This window comes from Conger conger, chromosome 8 (genome assembly GCF_963514075.1).
Source record: "Conger conger chromosome 8, fConCon1.1, whole genome shotgun sequence".
In the NCBI taxonomy this organism is placed as follows: domain Eukaryota; kingdom Metazoa; phylum Chordata; class Actinopteri; order Anguilliformes; family Congridae; genus Conger; species Conger conger.
The window spans coordinates 53,225,440-53,243,678 of record NC_083767.1 but is presented as its reverse complement, the minus strand read 5'-3'; the positions used below and the strand labels follow the sequence as shown (position 1 = coordinate 53,243,678).

At 47.6% G+C, this 18,239-nt stretch overlaps 1 protein-coding gene across 3 annotated transcripts in view; it reads left to right on the top strand.

The window, feature by feature from the left end:
- Nucleotides 1-14,022, top strand: part of LOC133134984 (cadherin EGF LAG seven-pass G-type receptor 1-like) — an 83,160-nt gene extending 69,138 nt beyond the window's left edge. The window contains exons 20-35 of one of the 3 annotated variants that reach the window (XM_061251677.1): nt 360-509; nt 989-1,172; nt 1,573-1,740; nt 2,064-2,190; nt 2,279-2,479; nt 4,968-5,142; nt 5,491-5,603; nt 5,935-6,014; nt 6,122-6,248; nt 6,874-6,999; nt 7,539-7,675; nt 9,112-9,218; nt 9,469-9,612; nt 10,201-10,446; nt 11,074-11,347; nt 11,764-14,022. In XM_061251677.1, coding sequence (XP_061107661.1) covers nt 360-509; nt 989-1,172; nt 1,573-1,740; nt 2,064-2,190; nt 2,279-2,479; nt 4,968-5,142; nt 5,491-5,603; nt 5,935-6,014; nt 6,122-6,248; nt 6,874-6,999; nt 7,539-7,675; nt 9,112-9,218; nt 9,469-9,612; nt 10,201-10,446; nt 11,074-11,347; nt 11,764-11,788 — 2,384 coding nt within the window. In that variant the 3' untranslated portion in view covers nt 11,789-14,022. Of the gene's footprint in view, nt 1-359; nt 510-988; nt 1,173-1,572; nt 1,741-2,027; nt 2,191-2,278; nt 2,480-4,967; nt 5,143-5,490; nt 5,604-5,934; nt 6,015-6,121; nt 6,249-6,873; nt 7,000-7,538; nt 7,676-9,111; nt 9,219-9,468; nt 9,613-10,200; nt 10,447-11,073; nt 11,348-11,763 lie in introns of all 3 variants that reach the window. The other 2 variants (XM_061251678.1, XM_061251676.1) reach the window with 2 other exon arrangements.
- The last annotated feature ends 4,217 nt before the right edge of the window (nt 14,023-18,239 follow it).

The following is an 18,239-nucleotide window of genomic DNA, read 5'->3' as shown; positions in this document are numbered from 1 at the left end:
AAATGTAAATGTAATGCAATGTAGTGGGCAGGTGCTAGCTGTCTCGCATTCATATTGTGTAGCCACTGCTTAAAATACTTTCGTTTTTGCTATTCATGGACAAGTGGGACAGTGTAGACTAGATGTAAGGAACTGGATTTAAAGCAGAACCGAAGAGGGCATGCTTTATTGCTGGATATGCAGCTGTGCTTTGGATGAGATATGAAATATAGGCTCCTTAGATCATTGTTACTTAGGGCCACTGCTAAGCAAAGCAATGGTAATCATAATGAAAATCGATGTGAGATGATGTGTTCTGAGTTGGTAAGAGGCACTTCTTGGCTTGACGTGCCTCATTTTCTCTTTTTCCATGTGGTCAGTTCTTGTGGTGGATTACCTGAACACCTCCAGCCCAGACCTGGCGACGGTCCCTCGCTTTCAGCAAATTCAGGAGGTTTATCCTCAAGACCTGGAGTCCTCCGTGCTGTTCCCAGAGTTCGCCTTCAAAGCAACAGAGGAAAAAGAAAAAGGCAGGCATTACTCCCATCCTGAGAACAATTTTAAACCTGTCTGCCTGCCGACGTACAGCAAACACCCGTGGGGGTGGAAACACTCCTTCTTTCCTTGTACTGTAGTCTCTGTTGTCAGGTCCTGTGTCTACAGTATGCAAATACTAACCCTACCTTCTGTTTCTGAAATCTACACACACTGTTATACCTGCTGTGTTTGTATATGAATGCTCAATACACTTATAAGTGTGTATGTGTAAGCTCAATACACAGAGTAAAGCTGGATTTTAAAGCTGCACACATGAGCATTAGCTTCAAGTCGATAACAAAGCTCCACACATAAATTGTGAGACCTATATACATACACGAAGCCCACCTACATAAGCAGTACTATACCTGTATTTGGAAGCTCGACACACGGATAGACAGGTTTACACAAATTTTAAGCTTCGGCAACGATGCCTTGTCCATCGTAGTAAGTTTGTAACTGTGTCTCACAGTGAACCCGACTGAGCCCCCCGCCGGGAAAAACCCCACGACAGAGAAGGACGGCGTGGCCTCCGCCAAGAAGAAGCGCCATGCCGAGAGCCCCGCCAGCCACCGCCCCGTCGCCGTGGTGATCGTCTACCGGACCCTGGGCCAGCTCCTGCCTGAGCGCTATGACCCAGACCGGCGGAGCATGAGGTTCGGCCCCCCTCCCCACCGGGGACGATACCTGCAGCGCTGCTCTATGTCCCAGGCCTGCGGTGATATATGCAGACACTTGGGCATAAACCTGAGTTATTCTGTCATTCCTGAGTCTCACAGTCTCACAAACTGCTGGTCTAAATCACACGCTCTTTATCGCAGCCTGTTTACGTGATTCAGGCCCATATAAACTGTGCGGAGGAGACACAGCAGTGCTGGAAGAAATAGATTTTTACCTCATGAAAATGTCAAACCATATGACAGTACTTGTATACACTATCTGGTTCTCAGCTCTAACTTCTTCTGCGTATATGGGAGCAGTAAAATCCGCCGCTTGGCCGGTTTCCAGGCGACGGGAACAGCTGAGAATGTGTGCATATCTCCCCTGCGCGTACAGGCTGCCCAACCGACCCATCATCAACACCCCCATCGTGAGCGCCATGGTTTACAGCGAGGAGGGGTCCCTGCCCACCCCCCTAGAGACCCCCATCACCTTGGACTACCGGCTTCTGGAGACGAAGGAGCGCACCAAGCCCGTCTGCGTCTTCTGGAACCACTCCATTGCGTGAGTCTGCACACAACACAAAGAGTTCTCATATAAAACACGGAGAAGAGCCTGTTGTTGTAACATTCAAAAAGAATTCCCATATGTGACACAGATGAGCTCTCTTTTGGTTAGCTGCTGGTGCATTCACATAATTCTCATCTGCTGCACAGACATGAACCCACGGTCATGCAGAATATTAATATACCGTAACACTGAGACAACATTCTCAAATGTTGAGCAGAGACTTTTCACCCAAAATTCTCTTGACTCTGACATGAACCACACACACCCATGGGGCTATGCAGTGGACTAATGCAGCGGGCTGATGTGTTTTGGTTCAGAATCGGAGGGACGGGGGGCTGGTCGTCTAAGGGGTGCGAGCTGGTTTCCCGGAACGGCACCCACATCAGCTGCCAGTGCAACCACATGACCAGCTTCGCCGTGCTCATGGACATCTCCAAACGAGAGGTACCGTGTCACTTCCTCGAGATCTCCTAACATCCAGAGGAATGTGTGAGTCCCCCCACCCACCAAAGTCTGTGTCTCCTCCCTAAAGCACGGGGACGTTCTTCCCCTGAAGATCGTCACCTACACCACGGTGTCTGTCTCTCTGGTGGCCCTGCTCCTTACCTTCATCCTGCTGGCCATCATCCACAAGCTGCGCTCCAACCTGCACAGCATCCACAAGAACCTGGTGGTGGCGCTCTTCTTCTCCGAGCTCATCTTCCTCATCGGCATCAACCAGACCGAGAACCCGGTGAGCTCTTCCAGTCCTCTGGCAGACATTTTACATTACATTTACATTATTGGCACTTGGCAGACGCTCTTATCCAGAGCGACGTACAATTGAATAGACTAAGCAGGAGACAATCCTCCCCTGGAGCAATGCAGGGTTAAGGGCCTTGCTCAAGGGCCCAACGGCTGTGCGGATCTTATTGTGGCTACACCAGGATTAGAACCACCGACCTTGCATGTCCCAGTCATTTACCATAACCACTACGCTACAGGCCGCCCTATTTTAGGACATAATAGCAGTATAACAACGGAATAACAGTCAGAATAACAACACCCTAGCAACGCGCTGCCCATTTTCTGTCAGGTTAGAGACAGGTACTGTGTTTCCTGTGTATCAGGTGTGCATTCCTTTAGGCACAGGTGTGTATGCGGTTTCTTTCATACGAACTAATGCCTCCTCATTCCTTAATTACGAGCTTTAGATGTTTACGATGCGTAGATTACATTGCTAATGCACCGGGAGCTCAGGCTATAAACAAATTGATGGGATTAGAAGGAAAGGGATCCCACATCCCGCTTCATGACATCATGGAATCACAGATTCCAGCCTGACCTTGGGTTCATGAGACAGACCTCAGTCCTCCTGACTAATACAGAGGGCTGAAACAGGCTTGCTGTTGGCAGAACATCGCATAGTAAAGCCTTGCTGTTTATTTAGTGGTGTTCGCTGAGGGGACGCATGTGCACGGGAGCATGTTTTACACATGGATGGGGTTTAGGCTGAGATTTAGGCTGGGACTCATCTGGTATTACGCCGTGGCTCCTCTGGATGCCAGGGCGGGTGCCGGGTGCGTGGGATGGCACGGGCGCTCGGTGAGCAGAGGGCACGCAGAAAGGCGTGGGGCGCGGAGTGTGGAGCGTCTTTCTCCGTGGCCCGCGGCCGTGCGGATCTGCAGCTGGCTGGGTGGCTAATGCAGGCTAATGCCGGGGTTTAAGGCTCGGGAATCCACACTGGGGCTCTGGGATACGGACAGCCTGTAAGGAGCAAAGGCGGACGCTTTGTTTGCGCGGAGCATCACAGACTGGTGATGGCAGGGGATTAGCTTCCCTTGCAGCTGTCTGACAACACCTGGGCTTTACCTGAGTCTGCTGAGGCAGAGCGTTGCTTTTAAAGATTATGAAAAATGGGAGCCTTAATATTACTTATGGATGCTAGCAAAGATTTCGGTTTTATTTTTTGAAAATATTGGGACAAATCATCTCAGGACGAAGGCTGTAGGTTATACGTTCACATTGCAGGTGAATTTGTACAAGTTCTTTTTGTGACATGCACTCACCAACGCTTGTTTCAAATTGCTGCCCGTCAGTATACGTCAGGGAAAAACGAAAGTTGCCTGTGCAAGTTTGCACAAGTTGAGTGCAGAAATGTTCCAAAGTGCAGTACTGGTTGGCTGTTTACGTTTTTAGGATAATGGAACGTATTACATAATGCCACTTTGAGAGTGGGAGACGAGCCTAACATCTTACACTCACTCACCTGTGCGAGAGGGAGCGGGAATATTCAGTCCCTTATGCACAATATACCAGTATAATTCTATAACTCATATACCAATATGAAGGGGGAAATTCAATGAGACATATTCACCTGTATTAGAGTCTGCAACGATTGGCTCATACCTTCACCTGTGTTAGAGAGTGATTGGCTGTGATTGGCTTAAGCTCAGTCAGGCCCAGCCTTCTGATCTCGGATTAGGGCAGGATGCAGATCAGCCGATGTGGGATTAATGGCGTCTTGGCCTTTCATTTCAGCTCTCTTTCTCCCACCCTCCATCCCTCCCTCCCTAGCCTGAGTAATTAGTCAGACGGGCCCTCTGGGCGTACAGCACAGGCAAGCCCTGACTGGTGCGTTTGGCTGTGGGGAGCTTGACTGGGGGGTGTCTGCCCACCTGCTGCCAGACAGCGGGGGGTTTCGGCGGGGGGGTCAGGCAGGATTTTGGATGGTACTGTGTATCTGAATCTTATCTAAAGAGCCCTACTGATTGTGGCTCTCGGTCGTCCCTTTCCAGCCTCTCCAGTGCATGCTCTTAACTGGGCCGAAATGGGAGATTTCTACCTCAGCACAATGGAATGCTGTCAGTCACAAACAGCCCGGAATGATCTCAGGATTTACGTCCACTCTGATTCATGTGCAGATTGTAGGGGTTTTCCGTGTCGTTAATTCTCAAAAGAAAAGAGAAATTCGAAATTCTTTCTGTCAAAAGCAGGATTATGGTCTTTAATTTAGATTGAATTTCATTTCTTTCTCGCAGACAGTGTGCACACCTCATTGGTCACCGAAAAAGGAGACTCAAAGCTTGATCTGAAGAAAAAAAGGATTGCAGTTAATTATGTGTTAAGTTAAAGAGTCACAATGAAATGCGTCTACTTGATCCACTGTGAGAAGGGTGCGGATGATGTGGGTGGCACTTTGACTGGTGGATTTTTGACCTTTGATCTCTGAACCCTCCCAGTTCGTGTGCACGGTGATTGCCATCCTGCTGCACTACTTCTACATGTGCACCTTCGCCTGGATGTTCGTGGAGGGCCTGCACATCTACCGCATGCTGACCGAGGTGCGCAACATCAACCACGGCCACATGCGCTTCTACTACGCCATCGGCTGGGGCATCCCTGCTATAATCACCGGTAAGGTCCGCCATTTTGGCTCTTCCCTGTCAGTTCCCCGCCAGATAAGGCAATCCTTGTGGGAAATGTAGACTGTTTTTTTTTATGTTGTTTCATAATGTCGTGGCATTATCTCCCCCTGGAAGACTTCCTCTCCCTGTGATTAGAGCTGCTGAGTCCTGTCGTTGAGCGCTCTGTGGTGTCGGGTTGCGTGTTGGCACACGCTCAAAGCCGGGGGAATAACACCCAGAGCACAGAGAATAGAGAAGGCCTCTTTTCTGCCTGCTTTTAGCAAAACAGGTATATCTGTTTACAGTGTGGGGAGCCTCCATTTTTTTTTGTTGTTCATTTGTCGGTGTCCACTCTCAGGCCTGGCCGTGGGGCTGGACCCGCAGGGCTATGGGAACCCAAACTTCTGCTGGCTGTCCGTCCATGACACCCTGATCTGGAGCTTTGCTGGGCCCATCTCCATTGTTGTCCTGGTGAGTCCGATAGGGTTCAGGAGCTGTACAACTGTGGATATACCCACCTGGACGTTAATCCGCCAGCTTATTTTACAGTCTACTCTTTCTTCCCACCCTACCTCTTCGTCTTCTCTCTCTCGCTCTTGTTCTCTCTCACTTTCGGTCTGTCTCTCACTTGCTCTCCTCTTTCTCCCTCTCTCTCTATCCTCTTAAAAAAAAACTAAAAGAATAGTGTTACTCAATGTCTGGGTTTACGGAGAGCTGAATGCCCGTATCAGTAAACATTCCCCCTTTCTGTTTATTTTGGTCTGTTTGACAGCATTTAAAGATGGCTTCTTTCCTCCCGCAGGTAAACATAGTGATATTTGTGCTGGCTGCGAAGGCCTCGTGTGGAAGAAGGCACCGAACGTTCGAGAAAACGGGCGCCATGTGAGTGCTGCGCTGCGCTAGGACCCTTTCTATCAATCCAGAAGTTCATCCAGGAAGTAAAATGAACTCAAACTGAGTCTGGTCCATCCCTTTCTGTTCCACTCCAGCGCTGCCCTAAGAACTGCATTCCTGCTCCTGCTGCTCATTAGCGCCACCTGGCTGCTCGGTCTGATGGCGGTCAACAGCGACGTCATGACCTTCCATTACCTCTTTGCCATCTTCAGCTGTCTGCAGGTACGGGATGGGTGCGCAGACCGGTGCACTGTGGGACGCGTTAGCGTTTGATGTCGCAGTGAGGAAATGAGTCGGTCGCGTTGTGTGTCATGTCAGTTGTGATGCCAGTTCACAGTGTTTACAGTGTTGGCATCTGTCATACCGCTGCAAGCAGTGTGGATTAATCCCTGAGCCTCCGCCTCTAGCCTTGTTTACATTACACTTAATCTCTCGAAAACACAAGCAATTATTTCAAAGCTCATCTGACAGCAGTTATTGGTAACCAGTTTAGCATGACATAGACGCTCTCTTGCTGGAGTCTTTAGGCTTACCTGACACTTCAGATTAATTAGACAGGTGGGGACAAGAGATGCTTTTGATGTTCTTACAGAGACTGTTCAAAGAAACCAGAAATCCATGAAGAAATCAAGAAATGTTTAACCTTTTTGAGTTTGGTTGGAAATCCTAGTCCTTTCAACTCAGCCCACTAACCTGAGCCCTAAATATGCTTGATAAGTCAATATCTCTTTTTGTACACTTATTTGGGTGGAGGGTTACGTTAACTCAGCCTGTGAATGAATGGGTGATTCAGCATTTGCACAAAAGCAGCGGTGGCACTGACCTTCTTCGACATTATTCCTTTTAGGGAATTTTCATATTCTTCTTCCACTGCATCTTCAACAAAGAAGTGAGGAAGAATCTGAAGAATGTGTTCACAGGGAAGAAGCCCCTTCCGGACGAGACCTGCACCACACGCGCCTCGCTGTTAACTGTAAGACTTCACTTTGTGTACATTCAGAGACAAACAGAGTGCGTGCCGCGGACCACACACAAACCTTATCAAAGTACAATTGGACGTGTGTTTAAGTCTACCCTGAAGAATTTCGTACAAGCGCTCGTATGGTACAAACTCAGCAGATGTGAGTTTACCTCTTAAGGACTGATTATGTGGTCTACTGATAATCTATGCATTTGTGTTTGCTTAAGGCAGATAGTATGTTACAGAACAGTGGACTCTGGGTAATTTTTCAAAGGCAAACACAATTTTATGGATTAGCAGTGCGTGCGTTTATGAAAGAATATATTAAGAAGGGCAGGAAGATGGAAAGGGATGGAGATAATGGTAGAGAGGGATGGAGAAAGAGAAAGGGAAAGAATTGAATGACAAGTTAAGCGATGAACGTGAGGGGGAAGGCGAGGAGGTAGTTGGATGACGATAAGTGAAGAAAAGCGAGTGATGAAGAGATGTGCAGGTGAAGGACCAGCAGGGCGATAGCGGACTGTCGGTCACTCTCATGTCCCTCTCCGCAGCGCTCTCTGAACTGCAATAACACGTACACGGAGGAGGGGGCGCTGTACCGCACTCCCATCGGGGAGTCCAACGCGTCCCTGGACAGCACCGCCAGGTCAGCCAAGAGCCACAGCAGCTACCTTGCTTACGCTCTCAGGTAACCGGGTGAAGGGTGCATGGCGCTCACGCTTACTCACTCTGCCTGTCTCTCTCTCTCTCTCTCTCTCTCTCTCTCTCTCTCTCTCTTTCTCTCTCTGCCTGTCTCTCACTCTCACTCTGCCTGTCTCTCTCTCTCTCTCTCTCTTTCTCTCTCTGCCTGTCTCTCACTCTCACTCTGCCTGTCTCTCACTCTCACTCTGCCTGTCTCTCTCTCTCACATACTCTGCCTCTCTCATTCTGCCTCTCTCTCTCTCTCTCTCTCTCACTCTCTCTCTGCCTCTCTCACTCTCTCTCTGCCTCTCTCTCTCTCTCTCTCTCTCCTCTACTCTGTCTCTGTTATTCTGTTTCTTCCTATGGCTCTCACCCTATCTCTCTCTCCCATGTTCTGCAGTATCTTTCTCTCTGTGATGCAGCAGCGCAGTAACCCAGACTAACCCGTCAGGCTGCCCAGCTGTGGGGCTGTACGGCTGCCTTCCCAATCTCTTTCAAATATTACCCATGAAAATGCAAATCCTGTCTCTATGTCTTTCCTCACTGTGTCTCAGCCACTCCCGTCTAGGGAACCTTTATCGCACGCTTGGCAGAGAATGGCTTTGAGGCTGTGCATGCACGCACGCATGCACGCACGCACACACAGATGTACATATTCATGCTCACACACGCATGCACATATGCACATATGCATGCTCACACACACAAGCAAATATACACACGTATGCTCATACACATACACACACACACACGCACACAGCTAAACGTACCCCACTGAGAGAGGACCCAGCATTGTGCCATGTGATATGCATAGGGTTGGTCTTACATAATTACCCTTGCAGTTATTTGTAAAGACAAACTTAAACATTCCTCTGCTCCAGGTGTGTGTCCATCTGCTACCTGTATTTGTACCAGTCACGGGTCAGTTAGTGAATGATCTGGATCTCTCACCGCAAGACACTGAAATGGGTCCATGAATCACGGGGGGTGCTGCGGTCATAATTACTCAGGCTGCTGTGATATTCAGGTCAAGTGGTTTTGGACTCGGGGGAGGGCGTGCAGGGGTGCAGTGCTTGGTGGAGCAGGAATATTTCACTGCGAGTCTGGCTGGGATCCAGCCCCAGCCTCAGCAGGGCCCACTCACGTCCAGCAGGGAGGAATGCCTCTGCTCCTCTGGGTAATGTCCTAATCTACAGGGCTCTTCTCTGTGTCTCCTCACTCCCACAGAAGAGAGCCTGCGACCGTCGTATTCTCTAATTCAGCGAGGAAACACCGAATTAGCCCCGTGCCAGTGGTGTGTAGTGTCAGCTGCGCTAGGGCAGGCAGAACAGCTGTACGGTGTCAGGGTACTGCAATTGGGGGTGGCTGTATTGTCCATCCCCTATGTCTGTATGAAATCCCCTCTCACTCTGCTGACGCTTTTTCCCATGATGCCGCTCTCAGTAGGGACGAGTTGGGACAGAAGTCCGGCCTCTCCTCCGGATCGGCCAAAGCGGCGCGCGCCGAGGGAGACTCCTCCCTCTTCCACCGGAACGGCACCAAGGGCGACGGTAAGAGAGCGGGGCCCCCTGGTGGCAGCTGATGCCAATGACATTCGCCTGATCAAACTGCTCCTGTCTGCTGCTCTGCTCACACCCGGCACAGCCTGAACTGCTTGAGTTCTGTTCAGTCTGAACCCCGGAAGAGCTGAGCTGGTTGTTATTTGTGTGACGTGTTAGAGGTGTGGGGTTTTTTTTGTCGTGCTGAGTTTGGGGTTCAGCCCTTGGGGTCAGAGGTGACGGGGCGTCTCTGCTCTCTCAGACTCGGACTCGGACAGCGAGCTCTCCATGGACGAGCACAGCAGCTCCTACGCCTCCTCGCACTCGTCCGACAGTGAGGACGACGAGATGGACATGAAGCCCAAGTGGAACAACGAGAGGCAGCCTCTCCACAGCACCCCCAAAGGTACCCCAAAATCCTCTTTCTCACACAGTACCCCTAAATCCTCACTACCCCACTCACAAGCCCTTTCTCACACAGCACCCCCAAAGGTACCCCTAAATCCTCTTTCTCACACAGTACCCCTAAATCCTCACTATCCTACTCACTAAGCCCACAGCACCCCCAAAGGTACCCCAAAAACCTCACCACCCCTCTCACCCAGCCCACAGTACCCCCAAAGGTACCCCAGAAACCTCACTACCCCTCTCACAATGGCCTTTCTCACACAGCAACCCCAACTGTACCCCTAAATCCTCACTACCCCTCTCACTAAGCCTACAGCACCCCCAAAGGTACCCCAAAAACCTCACTACCTTAATTCCCTCAGCTCCACTCCATATGCCACTGCATATGCCATTTGCATTTCTTCACTTGACATTGAATTATATTAATTATCACTAGAAGTAACTATAACCTTTTCTCTTTCTCAACATGAATACTTATCTGAAAATGACACATTTTGATGCATTTCTTATAGCTTACCCTGCATAGTGTGATAGTAAGTGCTGTATTACTGCTGGCATTGAGGCATTTGTTATCCTTTTGATCCAGTGGATACGGTGTCCAATCACGTGAAGCCTTACTGGCCGGTGGAGGCAACAACAGCCAGTGACAGCGAGGACCTGAATAGGGCAGAGAAGCTGCGGGTGGAAACTAAAGTGAACGTGGAACTGCACCCGGAGAATAAGCTCAACCACGTTGGGGAGCCCCCCCCACTCGACAAGGACCCCCCAGGAAACGATGGTGCGCCCCCCAACCAGCCCAACAGCAACCACCAGCCAGGAGAGCAGAGGAGGGGTGAGACAAATCAGCCCTATGACACCATACAGGCCATATTCAAACTCACTTCAGCTTCAGCTCAGTCAACTCAGTTGAATTCAGTTCCTTTACTGTTGTTTGACGACTTGTAGACTACCCTATTTAACACAAGCCTAAATTATACAAACAATAACCACTGAGCAATTAATTATTTGGAAAATGAATTGTGGAACATTTTGGTCAGTTTTACGTTCCCTGAGTTGACTGAATTGCAGTGAAAGTGGAACTGAACCCAACCCGGTGTAGCCAGACTGGCAGGGTGTCAGTGGGCAGGGTGTTCAGAGCAGCTGTTTAGGGGCACTTGCTGTGTGAGAGGTTCAGCTGAAGGAGTGCAGAGCTGGAAAAGGAGAAAAGAATCAGCAGCTGGTCTGCAGCTTGTCTGTGAATGTGGCAGCGATGGCACAGTCTTACAGCTGGAGTTGGCTAAATCAGGAGCAAACGTTTCAGCTCTGGAACATAGCCTAGCCGGGAAAAAAATATCAGATTAAATCCAAGGTTCTGACGCATGTAACGCATTGCAGATGGCCTCAGTTTCATTATTACAGACCAGCTGGTAGCAATTCATTGTAGTGATTGTGAATATTTCATTTGTTTTGTTTTGGACAGGGATTCTGAAAAACAAAATCACGTACCCTCCCCCGCTGTCAGACAAGAACATGAAGAACCGTCTGAGGGAGAAGCTGTCTGACTACAACCCGCCCACCATCACCAAAACGCCGTCGGTGGGCTCGAACGACGGCGTCCGCCCGGTCACCGGGCCCAACAGCTCCATCATCAAAACCCCTCAGCGGCCGGCAGTGACCCCCCGCGAGCAGCAGAACGGGGTCGCCATGAACCTCCGAGCGGGCGGCATCAACGGGGGCGACGCCTCTGACTCAGAGTGAGTAATAATCCGCGGTAATCTACTGTAATCCACGTCACGCTGCACGCACCAGCGCCGCTGAGTCACCGCACAAAACCGGTCGCGCGACTTCATTTTCCTGAAATTGAAATGCAAAAAAGGTTTCAATGAGCACGCTCGTAGAAGTTAGTCAGGGTGGCAAACGCACTGGAGATGTATCGCTGCCATGCGGAGTGTATACACTCGCAGTCTATCACAGTCTATCTGTGACTTGCATGCTTTGCCCCTGATTAGCTGTAGTTCTCCCAGGGTCTGCAGGTTGCACTGTGCTCAGTATCCTGTTTAACAGAGCATGTGTATGGTCCCGCTCCATATGAATGCTGCATGTGTTTGAGTAGCCCAGTCTCTCTCCCTCCTAACCCGCATGTGTCCCTTCCCTCTCTCTCCACACGCAGCGGAAGTAACGAAACCTCAATCTGACCCAGCAGGAAATCCAAGGAGACCGTGCCTTCATGAGGAGGGGGAGGGGGGAGGGTAGGGGCCCCGCCTTTGCCTGCGTGCCGTATATAAATGCGGGGTTCGTGGCCCCCCGCCCTTAGAACCCCCCCCCATGTGCCTTACCTCCTCAGCTCCTATGGAGAACAGTATTACTGCAGACTTCTGCCTGCCAGAAAAAAGAAAAAGGGAATGTACAGGACTGTGTACAAGTGAGGGGAGGGGGGGGGCTCAACGAGATGGCGAACCTGTGCCAAACCACCAGAGGAGGTGGGAACTACGTCCCCCAGCATGCATAGTGTGTGCACCCCGTCCCACAGATAGCGCGAGAATGGCTGGTCAAAGGCTGAAGCCTGGAAAGTAAAAACTTTGTTACGTGATACAGCCACCAGGTGGCACTGTTTTGCTGAAGCTCGTGCACGTCTGTGTGCGGACAGAGCCCCGCGGGTCCTCAGGGACTCCACACCGACACTATGAGCTCTGCGGTGACTCTGTCGTCATGAACTGCAAACCGCAAAAAAAACACCCACAAGTGCCCTCTTCTCTACGTTCTGCCTTTCCTGGGAGGAAACCAGTCTTAAAACAGTTGCTTTCTGCATGTAATTAATTTGTAGATATATTTTTTTATGTTTTGTATTTTGCCTTGTTTCATAGGAGAGAGTAAAGCTCATTTGTATATTATAATTAGTATTTTTAAGGTAATTGTCAATGCTGGAGGTTCTGCCCTGGGGTCATCTGCTGTTGTTTATGACCGTGTGATTGCACAGGTTTAACTTGATATTGGCATGCTATCCGATCTGCCCATGGTCAAAAGAGATGTTTGGCCTTGTGGGTGTATTACATATTTGCACCATTTCTTGAAGAAAATATCTGCGGGGTTTCATTGAATAATCTGTGGTAAATGTTGATGCCTGGCATTGTGTGACTGTCCTTCCCTGGGCATGCAGTATTGGAGCCTTGTAAAGGAGCAGAACCAGCCTCTGCTATAGCCAGTTTCAGGCCAAAACAACCACCCTCTTGCCTTACAGTTGTAAAACCTCCACATTGATTGCAGTAATATCATTACAGTAATCATTAGTTTTTGAAGGACTGCTAAGAATATAAGAAGGAACAAAATACAACAAAATATCTGAGTGGTCAGGTTTGTCATACACATTTTATACTTTGAACTCAGTGCTCTGGAGAAAAGATGGGTCTACTCCTAAGTGCCTTAGGCAGAATGAATAGCACTCAGTTGGGAATATAATGACCAGCGTTGGTAATGCTAACACATGGAATGAAGCCTTTCTCACAAATGACATTGAGAAGTTCAGTTCACCCGTCCTCGTTTGTGAGAAAGGGGGTCCGCATCAGGGGGTGCTACAGCACACCAACCAATCAAAGGGCAGCTGAAACCTTTTCTCATCAAAGGTCCGACTCCGTACGAGACCTTCATGACCCCATTTCTCCTCTAACTCCACAGCTTTTTCTGTGAAAAGCATGTCCATTATGCCAGCTGAACACAAAGTCAGACGATAAGTCTTCTGGGTATCGAAACCACTAGAAAACTGCCATGTGATTCTAGCTCATTCTCATTCCGTCCTCTTCAAAGCTAACAAAGGCACAGAAACACGTAAACTCTGTCACAGACTGGTTTTACAGTGTTATAATAAAGGATGTCTCCATGGAAACAGTGTTTGAAATTGCCGAACAGAGTGCCTTTGTTTGCCTTCGTTCCCTGTTAGAATGAGCTTTAGGTTCCCGAGTCCTGTGAGAAAACAAGGAATGGGCCTCCTACACTTCTGAGAGTGACCACTGTTCCCTTCTTTCCCTAGTCCTGCTTTTTGCACACAGTGCTGTGCAGGCATTGCAATATATCTTTAGCGTGGGGATGAGCTGATGCAGCTGGTGTGGTGGATAGGACCATCCAGGTGATGTAAAGATCTGTGAATCTGCACAGATGGGCTAAAGCCTCATGATTGACTGGCGAACGCCTTTTGAAAAGTGTGCCCGCGGAGTCTGCTTAGTTCGTGTCAGCATTCCCCCAGCCTCGTTTCCACCCTCTTCATGGGATCACATCTTTTTATTCCTTAAAAAAAACAGCTGTTCATATTTTCATTTTTATATGACCGTAGACACTGGAAATGTTTTGTAACATATGTGTATTTATTTTTGTTGCTTTTAAAACACTGGAAAACAACAATTAAGTCTGTAAATAAAACGAAATTTTGAATTTTTAACTGTTTTAATTGTTTTATTGTTTTTTTTTGCTGTATGTCAAGCATTATCTGACAATTCATTAAAAGTTAAAGACATCAGATTTGGTGGAAAGAATCAGCAAAGTTTGGTGAAAAAGAAGAGGGAGGTTTATTTAAAGAGTCTCATTTTATTCCTGGGACGCAATACAAGGAAACGCTGTTACTGAAAGCTTTCTAATGTCACCAAAAAACTTTGAAAAAAAAAAAACAGTCATTTAAAAGGGTGTGTTCAACTTTCATTTTGAGTGATGGCATTTATTTTAAGGATTAACTTGACTCATTTTTCCCCTCCACATGTACAGGTAACATGGCAGCACTGTATGCCCTGTGGGAGATTAGTCATGAATGACTAATATGTCATCCCAGGTCATTTGTATGCTGTCATTAATGCATGATAGGACATGCTGCCCCCTAAAGGTACATTTTAGGTATTGCAGTTTTTATGACCACACACAGCATTTGGTAAGTCAGTGGTAAATTGGGGTCTGGGAGATGGAATTCAGTAAAATCTGAAAAAATATTTTGCTCACATTTCTATTGGTGAAGTGCATGTTTAGACTTAGAATAACCATTATCTGGATTGTACATTATTGGTAATATCATTGCGTGTCCTAGAGCAGGGCTGTCCAACCCTGTTCGTGGAGATCTGCCATCCTGTAGGGTTTTCACTTCAACCCTAACAACGCACACCTCATTCAACAGCTAGAGATCTTGTTAAGCTGCTAATTTAGTATAAACAAGTGTGCCAAATTGGGGTTGAAATTAAAACTTGCATGACAGTAGATCTCCAGAAGCAGGGTTTTGCAGCCTTATCCGATATGGATTAATGACATGCACACTACATCTTTTGAAAATGAACAATGTGGTAAACTTATTTCAACTAAGGGGTTCTTCCAACCCAACTTTTCCTGGGTGATCCATTATGAAAGGCAATGCACAACAGGGTTCTGTTTGAGTGATTGTCTATTAGACCATTCCAAGGCCTGAATATTTAGTCCCCACTGTGTGTTCAGCCCACACACTCATAACTGCACTGTCTGTGCACATGATTACATTGTCTTTACTGGTCACTAACCAGTGATATCCTGATAACAGGATCAAAAACTCAAACTTTGACTGCAATAACGTGACCGAGGACAGAGCTTCATAGACAAAAACCATCTGCGTTGCACTTTGACACACATTGAATAAAAGCCTGGCTGCTTTTCCTCTCCAGGCCCAAACTCCAGGGCATGTCTCTTCTTTCGCTTCAGAGCTTTGGAGCAGCGGGAGTTGGAATGAACTTTGGCAGGGATTGAATGCAGATGCTCTTTTTCCACAGAGCTGTGAATGAAAAATTTCCTTTAAGATGCCACATCTCCAGAGCCTCCCGAATGAGAATGTGTGGCATTTTACCTCGCACACTCATAACGTCCATTAACGCAGGACAATGGGAAAGGTGCATTCCTCTGTAATAACGTCGGAGAAACCTCCGGCCAGGGGTAGACATGTCTGAAAATCCCGTCTTTGGCCTGCATTTTATTGGACTGAAACATAATATTCGAGGGTATCGTTTCACCTGGCTGCCGTCATTCATCGCTGCGACAATAGGCTCCCCTTCATGTCGCAGTGCTGTTTGAAACCCCGGGGGTGGAGCCTGTCTGGAACAGCAGTCCCTGCCCAAGCCAGACCTGCCGAGGGCTGATGAAATCAGAGCACCTGCCCCCCCCCACCTGTCTCCAGAGGCTCAGAATATACACCCAACACTCAAAAGCATTGTAGAAAATAAGCCATTATTAATGATGTAAAACCTGCGGACTATAGGGTTACATTGACCTAAACGTGTTTGAAACATTAAAATCAAGGTTCTGGTAACGTTTAAGAAAAGCCATAGGCACAGATCTTTTCCATTCCAAACCCTTCGGCTGCCCTATTCCTGGGTGATCTGACTGCTCTCCAGGTTCCTGGGGTCCGATGCATCGTACTAGAGCACAGTTAGTGCCGCCTCATTTTAATGCAGGGTGTCTGCTGACACCAGCTTGACCCTGCAGAAACCAGCACCATGGATCCTGCTGTCATCGCTACTCATAGTGATGTAACACAGAGCAGCTTCTACACATGACACATTCCACACAGGTGAGGCGTCATGCACTGATGAGGTACAATACTCGGTGAACATGATGAATGTGTTTTCAACGGATATCTCTTAAAGAACATGTTCTTGACTCATATTTTGAGGATCAATCAATCTACACTCACTGAGCACTTTAACAAGCTGGTGTACAGGTCTACCTAATAATGTGAATATTTAATCGGCCAATCATGTGGCAGCAACTAAATGGTCAAGAGGTTCAGATGTTTTTCAGACCAAATGTCAGAATGGGGAAGAAATGTGATCGAAGTGACTTTGACCGTGGAATGATTGTCGGTGCCAGACAGGGTATAACCACACATTACAACAGTATGCAGAAGAGCATCTCTGAACACACAACACGTCAAACCTCTTAAGTGGATAGGCAACAACAGACCAATAAGTCTAATAAATACCCAGTAAAGTAGCGTAGTGGTTAAGGTAAATGACTGGGACACGCAAGGTCGGTGGTTCTAATCCCGTTCGTATCCCCACAGCCATTGGGCCCTTGAGCAAGGCCTTTCCTTTAAGGGGGCATTGCTCCAGGGGAGAATTGTCTCCTGCTTAGTCTAATCAACTGTACATCGCTCTGCCAAATGCCAATAATGTAATGTCATGTAAAGTGGTCACTGAGTGTGTATGTTAAGTATTTGCAGACTTGAAAGGACATTTCAACAGAAAACAATCAAAGAAACTCTTTCCTTTCCCATTCATGGACCAGAGTGGGTGATGGCATAGAACACAGACACCTCCCCCGACCCCATCTCTGAAGAAAGAAGGCACTCATTCATATGCATACACCCTGCTGATTGAGTCACTGACATACCCTGCCCTCGCTACTGCCCTGGTCACCTCTATAAAAGGATGAAGATTTTATGCTAAAACAAAGTTTGAAACATTTAAAGTAATAAATAAAGTGAAGGTGAAATTAAACATTTAACTATAAATAATTTATATTTTAAAGGGGTTTGGACTACATTTTGTAAGAAATGATGGAAGAACGTTTATAATAGATTTTACAGGTACACGCACATGCCTTTACATGTGATTTCCCCACAGTGGGGCCAGTTCTATTTACTCAAATGCAGTTGCCTGGGAACCAGTCTATTACAGATCAACAAATCATCAGTTGTTATATAGTGCCATCTACTGGATGCTTACTGAAAGGTGCTTTATATACTGAGACTACATGAAAAACATTTGAGGCCTCATTGGCCTCTTTTATGTTTCCATATCAGAAATGAGAAATTAGTAATACCCAACATTCCAATCATTCATTTTTCATATTTGAATAACATCTTGCACGTCTACAGACATTCAGCTGAATATCTTCAGAAACATTCAGAGCAGTGCTACTCCAGGTCCTACCGGTGACAGTGTCTGCAGATATTTGCACCACCTGATTTCACTAATTATTTTATCTCCTTGGTTCAGCAAGTGAGCTCATTAGTGAAATCAGCTGCTTTTCTCAATGGCGGGGGGGGAATACCTGCAGACACTACAACCTGGGGTTTCTTTCCAATCCCTTATTTTTCTCCTCTTTCTCCTTTTCTTGCCCCTAGCCCCACCCATTGGTAGAGGATAGGAAAAGATGAAAGAGGAGTAAAGACGGGCAAGTCCAGAAAATGTAAATTAGGCAAATGCTTGACAGATTAGGCTAATTGCTCCTTCAAATGTCAGTTCAAAACCACGTCAATGACATGCATGGCAGATGCGTGGCAGATGGGGAGAGGTGGATCATTTATGTCTGGTTCCAAGACAATACTTCCACAAAGGATGCACAGATGTTTTCTTGCTCAACGGATCAAAAAATTGGGAGTTCCTAACTTCAACTTCAAGCACCAAGAAAGAACATTTAATGGGAAGGAATGTCCTTAAAGAAGGTCGATTTCCGGGTCAGCAGCAAGGAAAGGAAAAGCTTGAAAAATAAGTGATTTTGCTGAGTCCCTGCTGATTTTCCACTGTCCCTTTACCTGGGAGTCAGCTGTGAAGCCAGCCAGGCCAATCAGTAGCACTAACTGTTCAGTTAATTACCTGGGAGGGAAGAAAACCAGGGCCGGATATGAATTCAAGGGCCAGATTTGAGTAC